The sequence below is a fragment of the Hibiscus syriacus genome, unplaced genomic scaffold, assembly GCF_006381635.1.
Source record: "Hibiscus syriacus cultivar Baekdansim isolate YM2019G1 unplaced genomic scaffold, ASM638163v2 tig00111621_pilon, whole genome shotgun sequence".
In the NCBI taxonomy this organism is placed as follows: domain Eukaryota; kingdom Viridiplantae; phylum Streptophyta; class Magnoliopsida; order Malvales; family Malvaceae; genus Hibiscus; species Hibiscus syriacus.
Genome location: NW_024063138.1, coordinates 3803025 through 3819600, shown reverse-complemented (window position 1 = coordinate 3819600; position 16576 = coordinate 3803025). Strand labels below are relative to the sequence as shown.

Here is a 16576-nt window from a genome sequence, read left to right as displayed (position 1 = left end):
ATCAAATAGGCAGGTTACAAATCAGCATAACTTCTTCACATCCAAAATTTTCTTTCAATATGTTGCGAAGGAGTTAGAAAAACATCTAGCATGCAACCTCAGAGTAGAAAAACCACATGAGAAATAGAGGCTGCGATAACTCACCAGTTCGTTAAAAACCTGCATAGATGTGATGCGGTACTTTCTGCATGAAATCGACAAATGAGTACCCCATTTCAAAATATAGTTGAGATTGTATCCTTCTTATTATTTATCTCCACATAACCGATGCCGAAGTCTCACCGTCCGAACAGCCAGTCCAATTGAGAAAGGGAGCAATTGGTCACATGGGCTAGTTCCCCACACAAAACCATGATCCCAAAGTGTTATCACTAGTCACTGTGATTTCAAACGACATTTACCTTGCAATTCAATGGAAAAGAACATAACGCTCAAGCAATAACACTTACAAATGACACCAATCACGAAAATTCAGAAGCCACTGCTGGAAGAGACGCTGTCAGGTCTAGCAGTTCCTGTGGGACCATTACTAGTTTTGCTAATAACCCCCTTCCCAAAATATTCAGCAATTACGGAAAATCCGTCCTTTGAGCTCTTGACTTGTTGGAAGAATCGATCTTGATCTTTTGAATTCTGTTCCAAGCTTCTCTTCATTTCCATTACGGACCTGTACTCTGGAGCACACTCAGGACATTCCTTTTCATTATCACCAAGGCAGCGCTGATGAAATGAGTGCATACACATGAAGTGGACAGCAGGTAGGTCAAGCGTAAAAGAGCAAGCAGTGCACTTGCTCAGCTGAAATATCCTAGCATTTGTCCTCAGGTCCTGAATTTCTTTTCTCATAGCCATTGTGTCTTCCTGTGCACAAAGACTCGTTGAATTAGAAAAAGAATGAAAAATTGATTGCACATAGTTTTGTATTTGCCAAATGAGTATCATGACAAGTTCCATTTCCAAAAGAGAATAGACCATATTTCAACAAAGCTGAAACCATTGTGGAAAGGAAATAAATGAATTGTCCATAAAAAACGGCAGCAAACATTACCTTTGCAGTATGACATCTTTGAATTATAATTAATTAATCACCATTTGTTTCACATGTTGAGGAAAATGTCATTTTAATCTCTTAACAACACTTCAAGTAAATTTTGGATCTTCTTATGTTATGGAATGTTTTCTTGCCAAAATCTATTATTACATGATTTCGAAACTACATGTGCAACTCTTACTACCTGGTTAGGTGATCAAAATGACCAGTAACCAACATTGCAAGATAAAAATCAATGGAAGAAACTAGGTACCAATCTGATACTTCTCTATAGCTCGCCTGTCCTCTTCAATCAGTTTTGACTCCTGTTCAAGTTTCCGGGCAATATAATCTTTGATAACCGATAATGTGAGACATGGATTCCTAGAAAGTGTCTGAAGAACAATAATGGGGGGCAAGATGTCATCCCTCTCAATATATGTTAATACTTCCTTCACTTCTTTAGAGCAATCTTCCCCAAGTTCACCAAAGTACTTTAGAAGATCCGCCCAAAGAGCAGGATCCCCTCCCTTACCAGAGTCCCCTAACCTTTTGCAACATGCAATCAATCCCTCATGGTCATGGGCTTGCATGTAGCAAGCAATCACTTCTTTAAAAAGTTTCAACTTCTCATAGAGATACAATAACCCCTCTCTAAATGCATTCATCTCGCATAGGATGATAGCGAGATCAACATCATAAAGTGGATGTTCCAGGTCAGAAGGCCAAGCACTCTTAAGCAAGCGTAGCCCCTTTTCCAGTCTTTCCAGTGTGTCCTTTTCTGTAGAAGAATTCTTACCCTCAGCAACTAACTTCCCGTTGGACACTGTTCTTTTTTAATACTAAAATCTGATCCATTGTTAGCTTGGGAGATTGATGGGAAGTTCAAGTCAATGGACAAGTACAACTCCAAGAGTGTGTTATGAATCTCAACTTGAGCAGGAGAATCTTTTACCTTGTCAGCATATTTTTCAAGAAAATCCATAAGGGATTGTGGATGATGAATGAAAATGTTGAGGAAATCAACAGGAGATGGTAACATAGATAAATAACCACCATTTGAAGTTCCACGCTTAGCCAACTCCTTATCCTCAGTGCACAACCTCATGAGTATATTAATTGTCTCTGCCGGTTTGTGCTCTACGAGAATCTTCCCATATTCCTTCACTGTCACCCCAGCTTGACTTAGTTCAAGGTTAGAGATATATTGCAAAGCTTCATCATATCTGCCAAGGTCATCAAGCAAAATCTTTAAGTACCATTCATGCCGCCCTGCCTTCTTTGCAACATACATGGCATGCTCATGGTAATTTGCTGCTCGGCAAACCCGTATAGCAGTCTCCACGTCAAACTTATGTTCCCCAACACCATCCTCACTCTTAATGAACACATTCAACTTTTCAACATCTTTCAATTTAGTATAGCAGTTTAACAGAAGGGTGGTGTGATCCTTAGAGGCGAAGCCCTTCTCATGTAAATTTTCTAAGTAATTTGTAAGGTTGTAGATTCTCTGTGCATCCAGAAACTTTTGGATTACATATGAAGGTTCAAGATGACCAATGGTGTGTATGTACTGTGCCATAGCCTCATCATATTCTTGTTTGCTATATAGATGATCGCCATACTTCCTCAGTACTTCAGCAGTTGCAGAAGCATCAGCTTGTTGAGTTTGAACTAGGTTGATAGCTACAGTATAAAGGTTTTTCTTGAACAGCATATCTAACTTGCTTTCCATATCCTTCTCACCAATACACAAAGCTGAATTATCAGTCATTATAAGTATTATATTACCCCATTCACAAAGCATGAGAGAAACTTCTTTAACAACTAGACTGTTTGCAATTAGCTTGTTCTTCAGGTCATATATATTAAATGTGTTCTTCCCATTTCTTTGATCTGCAATAACGCATAATAAATATCCACGGTACCACCCCCAAGAACTTCTTCTCTCCTTCAAAAGCCCAACAAGGACCACACCCATCTACCTCATAGAAATACAAAGCCTCAGGTCGACCGATTATCAACTCCTAAATACAAACAATAGGGAAACACTTATCTTCTAAGATAATATATATATATGGCTATTAAGGCACCATAAAGAATAGGGCACAAAAATGCATACCGAGCGGTCACTCATTGCGACACTATTAACATCGCATCCGATCTGATCTAATGTTTGCCGCCTAGGAGGTTGGCTCTGCATGCTGAACAAACTCACAGAATTTGGAGTCACAGCAAACAATAGAAGGGCTTGACCATCCACTCTAAAACCTAGTCCAGTAACCGATGAATTACCATCACCAGATGCGCTATCAACCTGAAGCTTGAAACGAGTTATTCTTTCACGTGCAATATCTCCCTTGATACAGTAAATGCAACCATTGTCTAACCCAATAGCTATATGTAATATCGGCGGAGCTTCCTCCAAGACTAAAAATGATGTGATCTGCAATGTGTAAAGACTCACATTAAAAGTTTAAAAATACGCTGAACACCAGTCTCAGGTGCTTCACAAGTTGGTTTAGCTCAGGTTCAGTTTGGTTATTATTAGTGGTCATTTACATATAAAAGTAATAAAATAATAAAAATGACAACTAATCCAGAATAATTGTTAGACAAAAGAGTAAAAATTAAACATTTTTTACATTCAGCCAAAATTATCGTTTGCTTTATGTTTTTGCAAACTATTTATATACTTTTATTATTTCTTCTGAAATTAGAAAATAAACTAGCAAAAATTATAACTTTGATATATCATTGGCAGTGAAAATTGAATTTAAAAAAGAAAACAAAAGTAACTTAATATGAAATGAACAGCTAACTGTAAAAACGTTGTGAGTAAATATAAATAAAACGAGGGAAGAAAGAAGAAAACCTTCGCTTGGGGAAATTGATTGGTGAAAATACGCAAAATTCCAATACAATCAGGACTAGTGATACTCGATCCTTCTGGCTGCATTTTATCAAGATCAAATACCTTCAAGCACATCCCTGATTGCTGAGGCGATATTTGTTCATCTTCTCCAATACTCACCAAGAAATTCCGTTGCTAATTGAAGTCATCAATCAATCCAAAAAAAAAAAAAACCCAATGAAGTTGCTTCTTTTATTATTGCAATATAAAGTTGAATCGTAAAGTAAATATACACAGATTTTAGTCTCTTAATTTTACCTTGAGCATTTGGAGGAAGAGAACGGAGAAAGTATGAGCTTGAAAGCCAAAATTGAAGTTAAGACCGCGATCCAGGAGGCTTACAGTGCCGTCATCGCAGCCGATCACCAGCTTTCCTCTTCCGCTGTAGGCGCACTGTATTTTTCCAGTGATTTCCTCCGGGATTTTGCATTTTCCTCCTCCTAATTTCTCCTCAAAGAACTCGAATTTCCTCCACTGATACATTCCCCCACTTCTCGTTGATGGATCGGATAAGGGATCAGAGCTCGACAACAAAAACCCTACACTTTTATTTATTAATATTTTTTAAAAAAATATATAAATAAGCTGCTTCTTCTGTAACACGGGAAGTTTCGTGATACTTTAGTTTCTTTCTAGCATTTTCCGTGAATTATTAGCTTTTTTGCTGTTTGCTATGGCCAAGAACAAGAGGATGAATGGAATGGAATGGAATGGAATAATAAACTACGATGGTCTAATCAATCCCCGGATAATATGCTTTCAGATCGAAAACGGCGGCGTTTCCACCATATCAAATTCTGGGTTCCCTTTTCGTTTCTTGGGTAATATTGGCCCAATATAGTAGTCGGACTAATTATTTAGCCCAATATGATATCAAATATTTTATTTTGAGAATTATTATATTTGTTACAGTGATTTAGAACTTATTACGTCGATATAATGAGTTTTAATAAAACAAATATTAAAACTTGTCACTCCAACGTGACAAAATTGAATAAAAATTATATTTTATTAGAACTCGTCACTTCGACGTGACGGATTTAAATAAAAAATATTATTTAAGTAAAATCGTCATGTGAGTTTGACGAGTTTATACTAACTGTAGCATTTTCGTAGATCCCGAATTAGTTTTTAAAATGATTTAATGGTCTAATTTTTTACCCACGTGGCCTTTTAGGCCAATTTGAACTTTCTTGTGGGCAATTGCGGGCTAATTATTTAACCTAATACTATAACATATTTTTTGTTTTGAAAACTACGACATTTACTACAATGAATTGAAATTCATCACGTTGGCGTGACGAGTTTTAATAAAATATATTTTTTATTGAAACTTGTATTTTGATGCGACAAAAATCGAATAAAAATTATATTTTATTAAAACTCATAATTTTAACGTGATAAGTTTAAATAAAAAATATTATTTAAACAAATTAATCATCTTAAAGTGACGAGTTCCCTTATATTGTAACATTTGTCATAGATTATAAAATAAAATATGAGATTCTCTATTGGGCCAAATAATTTTAACACCATCGGTATTAAGCCAAAAAAAATCATCTTTTTATTGTTGAGCCAAACTTGGATACTATATATAAAATAATCTAATCTACAAAATAAGAATCCTATTCTTATTAATATATAGGGATGAGTATTTAAACCCGACCCGATCGGGTCGGATTTTTCTAAAAAAAAATTGGGGTCGGGTTTTTTATGTGGTGTCGGGTTCGTGTTTAAGGTGAAAAAAATCCGACCTGACCCGAAAAATATATATAATTTTACCCTATATTTTAGGGAAAATTACAATAATACCCCTCTCTATATATATTTTTTCAATTAAGTCACTGTTTTTATTAAATAAAAATAATTTTTTATTATTTCGGGTCGGATCGGGTCGAGTCGGGTTTCTATATCATATATTCGAGTCGGGTCGAGTGAAACCTTGTTTTAGTCGGGTCGGATCGGGTCTCAGGTGGAGACTCTCTTATTTTCGGGTCGGGTCGGATGGACCAAAAACCCGACCCATGCCCATCCCTGTTAATATATCCTAAATTTTATCACACATACTATGTGGATGGAAAAAAGATATTTATCAATTAATATGGGTGATGTGAATAAATAAAATATTTATCAATTATTATAGGTGAAATCATAAAGGGCTTGCATATAAATATACCAGTTTTTTATTTTTAAATAATGGTTTTTAATTATTTTCTAACTCGTCAGACTTAATTAATAAATGTATAGAATTCAATATTTCAATTACGCTAATCATGTTTTTATACAGTAAAATTACATGGCACCTATCGTATTTTCTTAATAATTTGAAAGGATAATAAGGTAGAATTTGTTAAAAATATTTTTTAATTATTAACAATATATAAATACATTACAAACGTAACTGTTTAAATTTAAAATCTCTAAAAAATAACTCTCTTTTACTCACGAGATCACTTAATGAATTCATCACTTATAATATTAAAATTTATTTGTAAACACAAAAACACGGAGATAAAGAAGGAAAAAACTATAAACTAAAATATTCTTTTAAGAAATTTCAAGAGAATGCTTTGACAACGAACACTTATACATTCTTGTGACATCTCGTTTGAACTTAAAATTTTAAAGATAACAATAATCTATTAATTATTAAAATCGTTTGATTTGTGTTTCAAAATAATGTATGAAAGACGGAAAAGGTAGGAAATCTCCCAAGTTCATAAATGGCCACATGAAAACGCAATTGAACGTAAAAGAGAACTATAAAGAAGTATTATTGATTGAAGCTACAGATAACATGATGAGCCGAGATCATTTAATAATTTTTCATGTAGATATACAAGTAGACTGATTGTTCCTTAATTTATGGGCTTCACTTGGTTAGGAAATGAAATGGGGGCCCATTCTTATTGAAAGAGACATCACATTCTATTGTTTGGATTTTGTTAATAAAAGGGAATCATAATAACCACCCACCAACCTACTATTCTTAGTTTTAATAAAAGATTTAATATAAAATAAGTGTTTAAGTTATATCTTTTTATTTAGGTGTTTAAATTATTTTCTAATCAATATAAGTGTTTAATGTTATAAATATTATTATTTTAAGTGTCTTAGTCGTAATATATATTAAAATTTTGCGTTAAATAACACGTGAATCATTTAAGAAATTTTAAAATTTTGATTTAAAAAACTTAAAATATTATTAATTTATAAAAAAACTCAAACTTTTTGGAAATTAAAAATCCCTAAAATCTCTAAAAAAATCTCAATTTTTTTGGGATATTTTATGATGAAACAACCATTAATTTTGGACTTGGGGGTAGAGGCAAATCAACTCATGAACTTTGGGATCGAATGATCACCATCTACGGCGGTTGACGACGGCCAGCGATAGCGTTGGACCACCTTCTATTTTTATTTTATATTAAAAATAATTAAATTGGATCAAAACAAAAATAATTAGAAAGTTTAATGAATAAATTAAAAAAATTGAAAATATAGTGTGTAAAATAGCAAAGAGTAAAATTTATGTATCTTACTCTAATTGAATAAAAAAAGAAGTTACTAATAAGGGCAATTAAGACATTATAAAAACCACCGGACTGATTCATAAATCCAGGCGCATTTTTAATAAAATTCCCGCAACTATCTGTAACGACAACTACAACCTGGAATTTTTTCATAAATTGGTTTTCTATAATTAAAAAAAATATGTGGCAACAAGGAAAAAAATTATTTTTTAATTAAGAAAAACAATAGCATAAATAGGCAAAGTAGTGACTTTTTTAATTAAATAAACAAAGTCAATCAAAACTACTTTTCTGCTTACTATTACTAGTAATATATTTAGAGAGAGAAGCAAAAGTTGAGTATATATATATATATATATATATAAATATATATTTACTTATTCAAGTGTGTGTTGATTTGAGCTAAAGACAAGGCTGTCCTTTGTCATTTTGGCTATATTTCGAAGCAGGAAGAAAGAAGATCAAATTTATACCAGTGGAATGGAAGAATTTGAGGCATTGCATTTCTCCTTTTGATTTATTTGTGTTTTCTTCATCTTTTCAAGCCTCTTTCTTTTGGTGGGTATCTTAAACCAGCCTGTTTTTCTTTTTTATAAGAAAAACAAAAAGTTTGGGTTCATAATTTTGTCTTTACAACTGTGTTTTTCTGCTTCGAAAACACATCTTCAGTGTTCATTGGCTAGAAAAAAAGCGACCAGGAACTGACTTTTGTGGCCCCCTTTTTTCTCACGGGTTGATGGCTATGAATTTTGAAACGGTTGTTGCTTCAAAGATGGTGAAGCCAACTGTTCAATTTTGTTTCCATGAAGGACTAAAACAAAGTAGAAAATAAATTCAAGAGAGGTTGAGGAAGAGAAGAAGAGGAAGGAGTTTAACATGTTCTACCTCTCCTTTCTACTTTTCTTACCTGGGATTTCATGTTACCTGTTTTTGCTAAATTCAGACTTTGATGAAGCTAACTAGCTGTACTGTTACTGGCAAGAAAAACCCCCATCTTTTCTCTTTTAAGATTAGGCTTTCGTTGCACTGTAACCGTGCAGATAATGCTTTCCCTGTCTTAGAATCAGATGTATATATGTATGTATGTATGTATTTGAGGTTATTTCCATTTTACAATTTGAGATTATTTCATTATACTCTGTATGGGTGTTGTGGCCTGAGGGTGTTATATGTGTATTTACAGGGTTTGCGAGAAACCTGAGATGGATTTCAGTGAATCGACCAAAGTTGTTTACAATAGAATCCAACAGTTGGAGCCCGAGAATGTGTCTAAAATCATTGGCTATCTTCTCTTGCAAGACCACGGTGACCGGGACATGATCCGTTTGGCCTTTTGCCCCGACACTTTGCTGCACTCTTTGATCCACAAGGCCAAATCCGAACTCAGCTTAAACAAGGTTGCTGTTTCTCTAGTGAGTCCGACCCCTATCGTCGATCTCCCCGTGCAGTTCGCACCGTATTCCCCGGCTTCAACACGTGTGGTTTCGTCTCCCACCGCTCAAAGAGGTGCCCCAAGTCCTTTCTGGGATCATCCTGTAGTGACTGCTGCTGAGCAGCATGTCAATGGTTTGGAATTTGTCCCACCGGGGTATTCGGATGTCGTTGCCAAAGATTATCGCCTCCAAAACCAAATGCATTTCTTGAACATGGAAGATCAGTTAGAATCTGCCAATCCCATTGGTTCCGAATTCCATAGCAATTACCATTATTCAGAACCTGCATTGGATGCAAGGAGCAACCGAAGGTCCCCGAGCTTGCCTGAGTTTCCTGTCAAGATTTGCCATTACTTGTTCAACAAGGGGTTTTGCAAGCATGGGAATAACTGTAGGTACTTCCATGGCCATCCTATGCCGGAGAGCTTTTCGCAGATTTTCAATCCTGGTTCGAACCAGGCTGGCAACGATGATAAAGTAGTCTCTCCCGGGACTCTCAAAAAGCTCGAATTGGAGCTCACCGAGCTTCTAAAAGCCAGGAGAGGGTTGCCTGTCTCCATTGCCTCTCTGCCAATGCTATATTATGAGAAGTATGGGAGGACACTTCAAGCTGAAGGTTATCTTACTGAGAGCCAACGACACGGTAAGGCTGGTTATAGTCTGACCAAGCTCCTTGCTCGATTAAAGAACAGCATTCGTCTCATTGACAGGTGTGGAATGTTATGTTCCTGTTGGACCTTGCATTTAGACAATTAGCAAACAGAACATGTGTGTATTTAATTGTCATATTGATTGGCAGGCCCCATGGCCAGCACGCCGTGATATTGGCAGAAGATGCTCCGAAGTATGCTCCAGAGAGGAACGATCCTGGTGCGATAGTCGCTGGTTCCAGGCAGATATACCTTACCTTTCCAGCTGACAGTACCTTCACCGAACAAGACGTTTCCCACTATTTCAAGTAAGGAACTCATCATAATGAGGTCATTTAAGCTCCTTCTTTTTGTTGTTGTCTTACTTATTCTTATGTTCTATGTTTAAAAATATTTATAGCAAATTCGGACTCGTGCAAGACGTTAGGATTCCATGCCAACAGAAGAGGATGTTCGGATTCGTCACTTTCGTTTATGCAGAGACAGTGAAGCAAATTCTGGCTAAAGGAAATCCTCATTTTGTATGTGGGGCTCGTGTTCTGGTGAAACCGTATAGGGAAAAATCAAGGATTGTTGATAGGTAAAGTTTCCAGTTTCATTCAACATATAAATGATCATAATCTATAGCACTTCAACTTGTTTACAGTACACTTCTATAAGAACTAGCAAGGGTAACATATTTAGGTTGATCTTGTTTATATTAAAGTCTTCGGGATGCAAACTCGACGACCGGATTTGCAACGTGTGCTTGATTCATATGTTCTTCCTTACATGGTTGCTATCTTCTTATTGGTAAAACCAAATGAGTGCTATCACTAGTGTGATAAAATTTTGTTGCTTTGTGATTAATGTTGTCAATGTTCCTGCCAATGGCGCATCGATGCTTACGGATTATTTTCCCTCTCGGTTTTCTCAGGAAGTATACTGAGAAATTACAGCAGCCTCCTATGTATTATTGTCCACACTTCATAGATGGAGGTTCAGAGCTTCAATCAAGTTACTATCTATTCATTTGCCCTGCTTGTTTTCATCTTTCTATTTCCATCAACATAAATGTTGGTTGCTTGTTCTGATGCAACGATCGAATTGCATGCCCGTTTTACAGTGCCAAGAGTTTGCGACAATTCAAGGTTATTCCGGAAACAGCTGATCGAAGATCGCGAACAAGCACTGGAGTTCGAGAGCAGGCTTTTTTCGGAGTTGCAATTAGCACCAAATCAGCAACATATGACTGATCAATTCTACTTTGGCTACTCAATGGATGAACTGAAGCACACAGATGGTATAGCCAATATCATTACAAATCTGTTTCATTCTTCATTTCTCCTTATACATGTTGCTAACCATTGAAAAACTACGATTCTCTCCTGTGCAGACCACGCGGCTACGGATTTCCCGACGTACAAGCGATTCAACTATCTGTTGGATGTTCTGAATACAGGTTCAACCAGTGAGGACAAAGTGAAGAATATTAGCACCAATTATAACGATCAGGATAGGTATGCATCTTCTTCCTCTGTTCCAACTCCGGCATTCGATCGATGTCGATTGTTTTCGAGACAATTTAATACATTAGTTTCTTTGTTTTTGAGCAGCCAAGGACTCAATCTTCCTGAGAGTCCATTTGCATCTCCAATAGGGAGTGGCATTTCAACAGTTATATAGAAGAGACTCAACAACAACAACGACAAGACAGGAGTTTCATTGTCTTCCCCTTTGTTTTGTGTTTTGCTTTTTCAAGTGTTAAAGTTGACATAAACATCATCGGTCCGATAGCATCTTTTCATAGTCGATACCTAGTGAAGGAGAGAAACACTAGAAATTCTCCAGTTTTACTTCCAATGGAGAAGAAGAAGATATAGACGAGGTAATATGTAAAAGGGTCCAAGGTTCCTTTTCTTTTCTATTTTTTTTTATTTTTAATCACAGAAAAGCAGGCAGAGATAGAGAGAGAGAGAGAGCTGTGAATATTCTAGAAGATAAATGTAAAGTACAGCCTTTTTCTCTGTTTAGTTGAAAGAAGAAAAACAAAGGTTTAAATATTGTAGATGGTTCAGATGTAGAAGAAATCTCTGCTGTTAACATTTCTTAAATACTGTCAAACCCCAGTTGTTAATAATATGAATTTTTAGGACATAAATAAAAATTTTAAGGTAAACACTATCAGTAATAAAACAATTAACACAAAGAGATTCGGATTTTAGTCCACTCTAAGTAATACCTACATTCGCCACTTGCCTTGGTGGCCAATGAAAAAAAGTTTTACTTGACTTTCTCCATGGCGTATTGTCAAAGATCATGAAATATGTTGTTGCGAAATCTACAAGTAAATATTTTTTACTAGGAAGAATGCATAAGCGATATATGTTGAGGTGATATAGAAGTAGCAAATAAGATTAAACAGTAAATATCTTTTGGCATCATCAGTTTTTCTTACATGCCAATTGCTGCTGCATGCGAGATACATACATGGCAGTGACGTGGAATTTGTGAATACAACTAAATGCAAAACACACTTGAAAGGAACTGGTAGCTGCGATGACTACATTTTTGGAGCATTAGTCTTCATCACCACCGAGATCACCCCATCTAACGTTGTACTTGGCCGCAAGATAATGTGCTCCCACCGGTCCTCTGCTCCCATAAGGGTACAGCTCCGGAGCAATCCTTTTTCCTTCGAGTTCCTTCAACAATGGCGTGAACAGTGACCAAGCAGCATCGAGCTCATCGCTTCTAATGAACAACCTCCGCTCCCCTGCTATTGCATCTAAGAGCAGCCTCTCATATGCATCTGGGATTTCTCTCGGATATCTGCATGTCATAACAGAAGTCCTAAGCTAATGCCATAAGAAAATCTGGAAGCGAATAAGGTGTTTCGATAACAATGGTGGCAAGGATCGTTTTTACTATACCGAACATTGTAGCTTCAACATCAAGCTCATTGTTGATACGTTTCGCATTTGAGTTACATGCAGATCAATGAACCAAAGCATCGTATTAAGTTCATGAATAATTAATAATCTCCTTACCTTGATCGATAAAGCAAGTTAAGGTCACTGCGGTCTAATCTCATCCCAAGACCAGGAACTTTGTTATTGATCTTCAGATAAATGGCTTCATCAGGTTGTACACGCAGCACAAGCTCATTTGTAGCCTTGTCCAAATCAGTTCCGAAATTCCGCTTGTACAGATTACCTGGAACGTGCCTGAACTGAACTCTGATCTCTGCCCTGGATTTTCATATACACAACTTTTCAATCCATCTGATTATAAGGATGATCACGCCCTCAAGAAAAAAAGCAATGAATAAAAACACACTCCTACCGCTTCCGATGGAGAGCTTTTCCAGCCTTCATGAGGAAAGGGACACCATCCCATCTAGCATTATTGATAAACAAAGCTGCTGCTGCAAATGTAGGTGTAATACTGTTACTCGGTACAGTCGAGTCATCGGTGTAACCTGGATATATTCTACCACCCTTGTTGTGACCCTTATACTGACCAATGATGACATCTTCTAGTTCCAGTGGTTTCATTGATCTCAGAACCTTTACCTGCAAATACCCGCCATGTTGTACCGGATTTTACAAGAATAGAGTTACTGGAAAATCGAAAACAACGTAAACGTAAATCATGTCAAAGGAAATCCAAATACCTTTTCATTCCTAATGTCCTCGGCATCTAAGCTGACAGGAGTCTCCATTGCAAAAAGTGCCAGAATTTGCAGGAGATGATTCTGCATTATGTCCCGTATGATCCCGTAGTTATCGAAATAACTGAAATTAATAAGGAATACTCGAGTGATCTTGGTACTCGAAAAGAAGGATGCTTTTTGACAGAAAAAGATCAGATGCAACTCACCCTCCTCGCCCTTCGGTACCAAAGTCTTCGGAAAATATAAATTGCACATTCCGGATATAATTCCTTGACCATAAAGGTTCGAAAACAAGGTTGGAGAAGCGAAGCACTGAGAGGTTCTCAACAAGCTCCTTCCCCAAGTAATGATCAATCCTACAAAACCATAATCAAAATTAAGCTGTTCTTTTAGTTTTTATAACTTGTAATTTTCTTTCTAAAACTGCAAAATGTACCTGAATATCTGTTCCTCCGTTAGGTACTTCTTCAAACATCTTGTAAGCTCAGCCGATGATTCCGAATCACGGCCAAACGGCTTTTCGACAATGACCCTTGTCCACCCCTTTGCTGAAGAGGCTTTCCACGAATATATTTGGAGGTATCGACAAGTAAAATAACCTGTTCGACCGTTTTCCGGCCTGGAAATAAGCAATTTATATGTCGGTTTGCATGCATTGCATCTTCAGTAGGCAAAACCTATCCAGCTCTTGATCTAGAAGTACAAAATATGAACTCCAGTGAACATGTTACCTCTTTCTCTTTAAGCTTTCTGTCTAGTTCCACGAAATGCTCCTCGGAACTATACTCGCCCGAATGGTAAAAGCATCTCTTTAAGAACTGCTCCATTTTATCCTCACAATTTTCCCTACAAGTCATACCAGGAAATAAATCGACACAACGGGCAACGGCATACCGAGTTTTTAGATATAACATGATAGATTAATCAAATTATTTCAGCATGATATCGCTCTCACCTCTTATCGATTCTACAAGTTAAAGTTGTACAAATCATATTCCTGAGCTCTTCATCTGCCAGCTTAGTACGAGCATAACCAAAAATTACAAAGTTCTGCAATAACAAAAGAAAATAACATAAGAAAAAAAGATAAAAACTCAATAGTCATTTCTCCACCATACATAAAATCATGCAGACTCCGATTAACCAATTGCATTCGATCTTCGGAAAGCGAAACTATGTTTAGAAATGAAAAACATTACCTCAGGAAGCCAATCTTCATAGTAAAGAGCAAATAGTGCAGGAAATATTTTCTTCTTAGCAAGGTCCCCTGAAGCTCCAACAACAGTTATGCTGAGAGTAGAGTGAGCTTCCGCTCCATCCGAGATGTCGATGAAAAAATCGTCGTCTTCTTCTGCAGGGTTGATTGCTTTGGCCAAAGGACTTCCATCCATACCTAATCCGAAAAGCCCTCGAGGGATCCAAAACAGATCATATTAGCATATAGCATTAAAACTTTCCAGAAGTCATACAGCTAAAAAAAGGCAGCTAATTTCATTCAACAATTTCAAATGCCAACAAAAAGGCAGCTAATTTTCAAACATAAAACAGACCATGAAACAAAAACAAAGAGTAATTTAAATTGACTGACCACCCTGTGAAGAAACTGCGTTTAATGGATGTCCGTTGGAGGATTTGATCTGGAAATTGCTTCTTGCATGAATTATCGGGCAAACTTGAGAAAACCTCCTAGAGAAAAAACATTTTCTCGGCTTGAATTCAGAAGGGAAAGCAAGGGAAGAAGATGAAGTTGGGGAAGAACAAGGTGCAATTTGTGCAGCCATGCAAATTATATCAATGAACAAAAAAAAATACTTAAACAAATGTCAAAGCAACCATTTTGAGTGCATTGTCGGATTTTGTACCAAGTAAAGAAAAGAATGTAAAGAAAAAATCTTTGGAATGGTGGCCTTTAGAGTTGTTGAAAAGTTGAGTTCTTTGAGAAATGCTAATGAAATCTTCAATGTGAGGTCAGGATTTTGTTCCAATCTTATCAGGTTTTTATTTTTATTTTTTACCAAGTGAAAATGGCCCCTTGAGCATCGAGGATTCGTTTCTTCGGTTGAAATTTATTGAAAACAAGGAGAGATTGGAAAGAAATTTACGGGGCAAGTATCAAGTTCTAATCTTCATTTCTTCAACTTGAATTTCCTTAATTTGGGTTGGTATGATATTTATTCTCAACTATAATATTATACTATATTATTTTGATTAATATTGTTATAATAGTATCGGTTTGAGGTTAACTACATACAGTATATTACGCAATAATTGTGAAGATATAAATCGTTTATCTTCATACAATGAGTCAAGGTAGTATTTAGAATAAGGGTAAATAACAAATTTCATTACTTAATTTTATTTTTACTCTTATTTAGTCATTAAAATTTAAAAAATTTCAATTTACTTAATAAATTTTTGATTTATTCTTGTTTTGGTCACTCAATTGTTGAGTCATAAATGGAAGGACGACATGGCAGTCACATATATTAACGTGGACTGCTTTTGCTAACATGAAATCAGGTCCGTTTATGAGATTTTAGTGATTTGGAACGAACGTAAGCCTCTAATAAAAATATCGACAAAATTAAATTGCAAGAGCAAGAAAAATAAATAAATTTGTTTGTAAATTATTTTTTATTACAATTAATAAATTATCTAATAAATATATTAAATTTTAAATAAAAATATCAAAAAAAATTATTAAACACTCAATTACTAACACAAAATAAGCATGACCCTCTATAAAGAGGGTTCATATTCAATTTCAACATTCTCCATCTTGTCAAAAATAAAAAAAAAAGAATAATTAAATGAAAAGTAAAAAATAATTTAAAAATGTCACATCAACATCGGTGTTAATTTTTTAATGATAGAAAATAAAAAAAATAAAGTATACCATTAAGTATGATATTAAGGAAAATAATAATAATTAAACGATCAAAATAAAAATAAAATAATAAATTAATGAATAAATAAATAATTTATCCTTTTATAATTGCATAAGAACTCTATAATTTTAGACCCCGGGCAAGAGGGAGCCCTAGGCAGGTGCCCCTCTTGCCAAGGGCTATATAGAATTTATGTATCGTCCAAATCATTTTCTTATTTTTTCCCTTTTTCTGATTTTTATTTTTTTCATATAAAAATTAAAGTTTTACAATTTCATCCGCGTGTTCTGTAATTTTTTTTAATTCATACATTTTTACTCTATTCTATATTACCAATCAGAGGATAATGAAACACCTTCGTGTTTGCGGAGATTGTCACGTGGCATGAAAGTACATATTAAAGATTGTCGGTAGATTAATTAATTCGGTTCAATAAATGTTATAAATTAATAAAATAGAAAAGTTCCATGGGT

The 16576-nt window shown here is 35.5% G+C and overlaps 2 protein-coding genes and 1 pseudogene across 3 annotated transcripts; 1 reads left to right on the top strand and 2 right to left on the bottom strand.

The window, feature by feature from the left end:
• Nucleotides 1-213: 213 nt before the first annotated feature.
• LOC120166147 lies at nt 214-4613 on the bottom strand (annotated as a pseudogene).
• A 3387-nt stretch (nt 4614-8000) lies between these two features.
• Nucleotides 8001-11483, top strand: LOC120166149 (zinc finger CCCH domain-containing protein 18-like). 2 transcript variants are annotated; one of them, XM_039175507.1, is made up of 8 exons: nt 8001-8035; nt 8661-9620; nt 9710-9868; nt 9961-10140; nt 10477-10556; nt 10666-10842; nt 10936-11059; nt 11156-11483. In XM_039175507.1, exons 2-8 carry the CDS (start codon nt 8680-8682, stop codon nt 11223-11225), a joined length of 1731 nt encoding a protein of 576 aa, XP_039031438.1. In that variant the 5' UTR covers nt 8001-8035; nt 8661-8679; the 3' UTR covers nt 11226-11483. The 2 variants fall into 2 exon arrangements, with proteins under 2 accessions (XP_039031438.1, XP_039031437.1); XM_039175506.1 differs by having other exon boundaries at nt 11153-11482.
• Nucleotides 11484-12107: 624 nt separating this feature from the next.
• LOC120166148 (glucose-6-phosphate 1-dehydrogenase, chloroplastic-like) lies at nt 12108-15122 on the bottom strand. The gene is given in 11 exon segments (XM_039175505.1): nt 12108-12371; nt 12590-12790; nt 12885-13114; nt 13216-13336; nt 13422-13571; nt 13652-13777; nt 13779-13834; nt 13947-14061; nt 14171-14265; nt 14415-14623; nt 14804-15122. Coding segments are annotated over 11 exon segments (1749 nt in total). The 5' UTR covers nt 14997-15122; the 3' UTR covers nt 12108-12118.
• Between the last annotated feature and the right edge of the window lie 1454 nt (nt 15123-16576).